Source organism: Petaurus breviceps, unplaced genomic scaffold (assembly GCF_028583685.1).
Source record: "Petaurus breviceps papuanus isolate PSGF00001 unplaced genomic scaffold, PetGlider_PUasm1.0 139, whole genome shotgun sequence".
NCBI lineage: Eukaryota > Metazoa > Chordata > Mammalia > Diprotodontia > Petauridae > Petaurus > Petaurus breviceps.
Genome location: NW_027185697.1, coordinates 9,344,728 through 9,347,370, shown reverse-complemented (window position 1 = coordinate 9,347,370; position 2,643 = coordinate 9,344,728). Strand labels below are relative to the sequence as shown.

General features: G+C 51.4%; 1 protein-coding gene across 3 annotated transcripts in view; it reads right to left on the bottom strand.

Moving 5' to 3' along the window:
* SIGLEC1 (sialic acid binding Ig like lectin 1) overlaps window positions 1-2,643 on the bottom strand; it is a 52,098-nt gene that overhangs the window by 35,790 nt on the left and 13,665 nt on the right. For all 3 annotated transcript variants that reach the window (XM_069066150.1, XM_069066167.1, XM_069066158.1), the window contains 2 exons: window positions 1,095-1,163; window positions 37-402 (listed from right to left, as the gene is read on the bottom strand). In XM_069066150.1, the coding sequence (XP_068922251.1) occupies window positions 37-402; window positions 1,095-1,143 (415 nt within the window). In that variant the 5' untranslated portion in view covers window positions 1,144-1,163. The remainder of the gene's footprint in view (window positions 1-36; window positions 403-1,094; window positions 1,164-2,643) is intronic.

Below are 2,643 nucleotides of genomic sequence, written 5' to 3'. Positions count from 1 at the left end.
CACCAGTAACCTTGGGAGGGACCCTCCCAGTCTCACCAGTAACCTTGACTGCAGTACTCTTCTTGGAAGACCAGCTATCCACCCCAACTATCTCAAAGCGAAAAGTGTAGTCCCCATTGTCCTTGGCACTGAGGTCCCGTAAGAGGAGATTGCAGGTCTTCTGCCCAGGGTTCCCCTGAAACACAGCCCGGCCTTGCAAGCTCTTCTCCACCTGTGCTGGGTCTCGGGAATGGCTTACCACCACCCTTTTGTCTGCATCTGAGTAGTCCCGGTACCAGATGGCATTGATGCCTTGGTCTGCTTTCACATCACTAGGGAAGTTGAAAGTGCAGGGGATAACCAGACAGGAGCCCCTGACACCCTGAACATTTTCAGGGCTGATCACCTCCCAGGAGCCCAGACCTGAGGGGATAAAAGAGAGAAGAGATAAGGGACTGGGGAGAGAAAAGTCACTGACTGCCTGAATATCCTCAGGGCTAATCACCTCCCCGGAGCCCAGGCAAGATGGCAAAGATAAGGGGGGGGGGGGGGGAGAATCAGTCAGATCCCTTCTTCCTCATCTGCATTTCAAGTTTGAATTCAAAGGAGGCAGTTGACCCCACCAGCTAAGTCTTAAGGGAAAGTGTCAGGGGACCTCACAGGCTAGGTCTTAAAGGAAAGTGTCAGGGGACCCCACAGGCTGTCTTAAGGGAAAGTGTCAGGGGACCCCACAGGCTAGGTCTTAAGGGAGTCAGAGGACGCAGGACACCTGCCTCACTCTTTATCCCAGTCTGAGAAATAAGGCTCACTAATTCAAGAAACTGGGGGATTTATTTTCCTCATGGGGAGATTTAGGGAAAAATAAATGCGTAACTCATGGTAACCTCCTCCCCAGGCACAGGCTCCTTAGTTTTCCATTGGAATGTAAGCTCCGTGAAGGCAAAGAAAGTGTGTGTGCTGTGAGGACCAAGTGGGACCGTGGATTTGAAAGCCCTTAGCAAAGTCCAGGACCCAAACAGGCGTGTGTGGGGATTGGTGGATGGGGAAGTTTGGGCTTTCTCTAAAAACAAGGAGGTCAGGAGGTAAGGAAGTAGACCCCTCGGGGTTCGGCACACCTTGGTGGAAGGCAGATCCAAGGAGAAGAAGACAGCTCAAAAGCAACATGACCAGGTCCAGCAGGGTTCCTGGGGGACAGAAAGAAGGGAAGGCCATTCAGGAAGGGGGTCAATGCCTCCTGCCTTGACGATGTGTTGGAGGAAAGTGATTTGTAAACCTGAAAGCACTTTAGAAAGGTGGGTTGTTAATATGAAGGTCACCACCTCAAGCAAGCTCCATCACCATCCATTGGTACCCAGTGTGGCTAGTGGATAGATTCCCCTAAGACCTGGCACGCCTTGCCCCAGAAACAGGGACTGAATGAAGTTCCCGCAGCTCAGGCCCAGCTCAATGAATACTCTGCCCTGGGACGTCCTCAGATCCCCACTTGCCCCTCCTCAAGTCCTCCTCGGCGCTGGGCTTCTTCTCAAGGCTCCTTTCCTGGTCACTCACTTTCCTGGGCTGAAGGTACCTGGTATATACGAGTTGTTGTTTTAGTTCTCTTCAGTCCTGTCTGACTCTTCATGGCCCCATTTGGGGCTTTCTTGGCAGAGATACTAGAGCGGTTTGCCGTTTCCTTCTCCAGCTCACTTAACAGATGAGGAAACTGAGGCAAACAGGGTGAAGTGACTTGCCCAGGGTCATACAGCTAGGAAGTATCTGAGGCTGGATTTGAACTCAGGAAGATGAGTTTTCCTGACTCCAGCCCCCACACTCTCTATCCAGCTAACTGCCCTGGCACAGTGTAGATGTTTAATAAATCACAGAATCTGAAAACTGAAAGGGTCCTCAGAGGTCACCTGGTCCAAATAACGAACCGCAGGAATGGCCACAACAACATGATTGGGGGATTGATTACCACCAATTTTGTTGTCAGATTTGTGAGCCGTCACCCTGGCAGGTAGAAAGAATGGGGCCCTTGGGGAGGCTAGGTGGTGCAGTGAATACAGAGCTGGACCTGGAGTCAGGAGGACCTGAGTTCAAATTCGGCCTCAGACACTTAACACTTACTAGTCAGTTGACCTTGGGCAAATCACTTAACCCCAATTGCCCTGCATTCCCCCCTCCAAAAGGGACAAGAAAGAAAGAATGGGGTCCTGAGGGGGCTGAATATAGGACAGAGGAAGATGGTGGGAAAAGGTGGAGCCATCATATCACAGATTAAGAGCCTTCCTGCCTCATTTCATGGCTGACACCCATGGAGGCATCAGAGGTGGGATTTCAACTCTGGTCTTCCCGACTTCAGATCTACCCCTATTCCATGCTGGTTGCTGACTTCCTCATCTCATCTGATCCTGACTACTCCCCCATGAAATAATCAGCAATGAGAATTCCAGTAGGATGTTTAGATCAATCCCCACCTCATTTGATAGATTAGGAGCCTGAGGCCCAGAGAGGACACCAGAGCCCAGACCATTTAGCCTCCTAGGATGGGGAGGGAGCATGCTGAAAACCACATCAAGGAAGTGGAGGGATGTAGAGAAAGTAGAGGAAAGAAGGAAGCAGGGGGATACGAGGCACACTGGACAGACTTCCCAGCTTTGCCCAGGGCCTGGCACTAAGTACCGG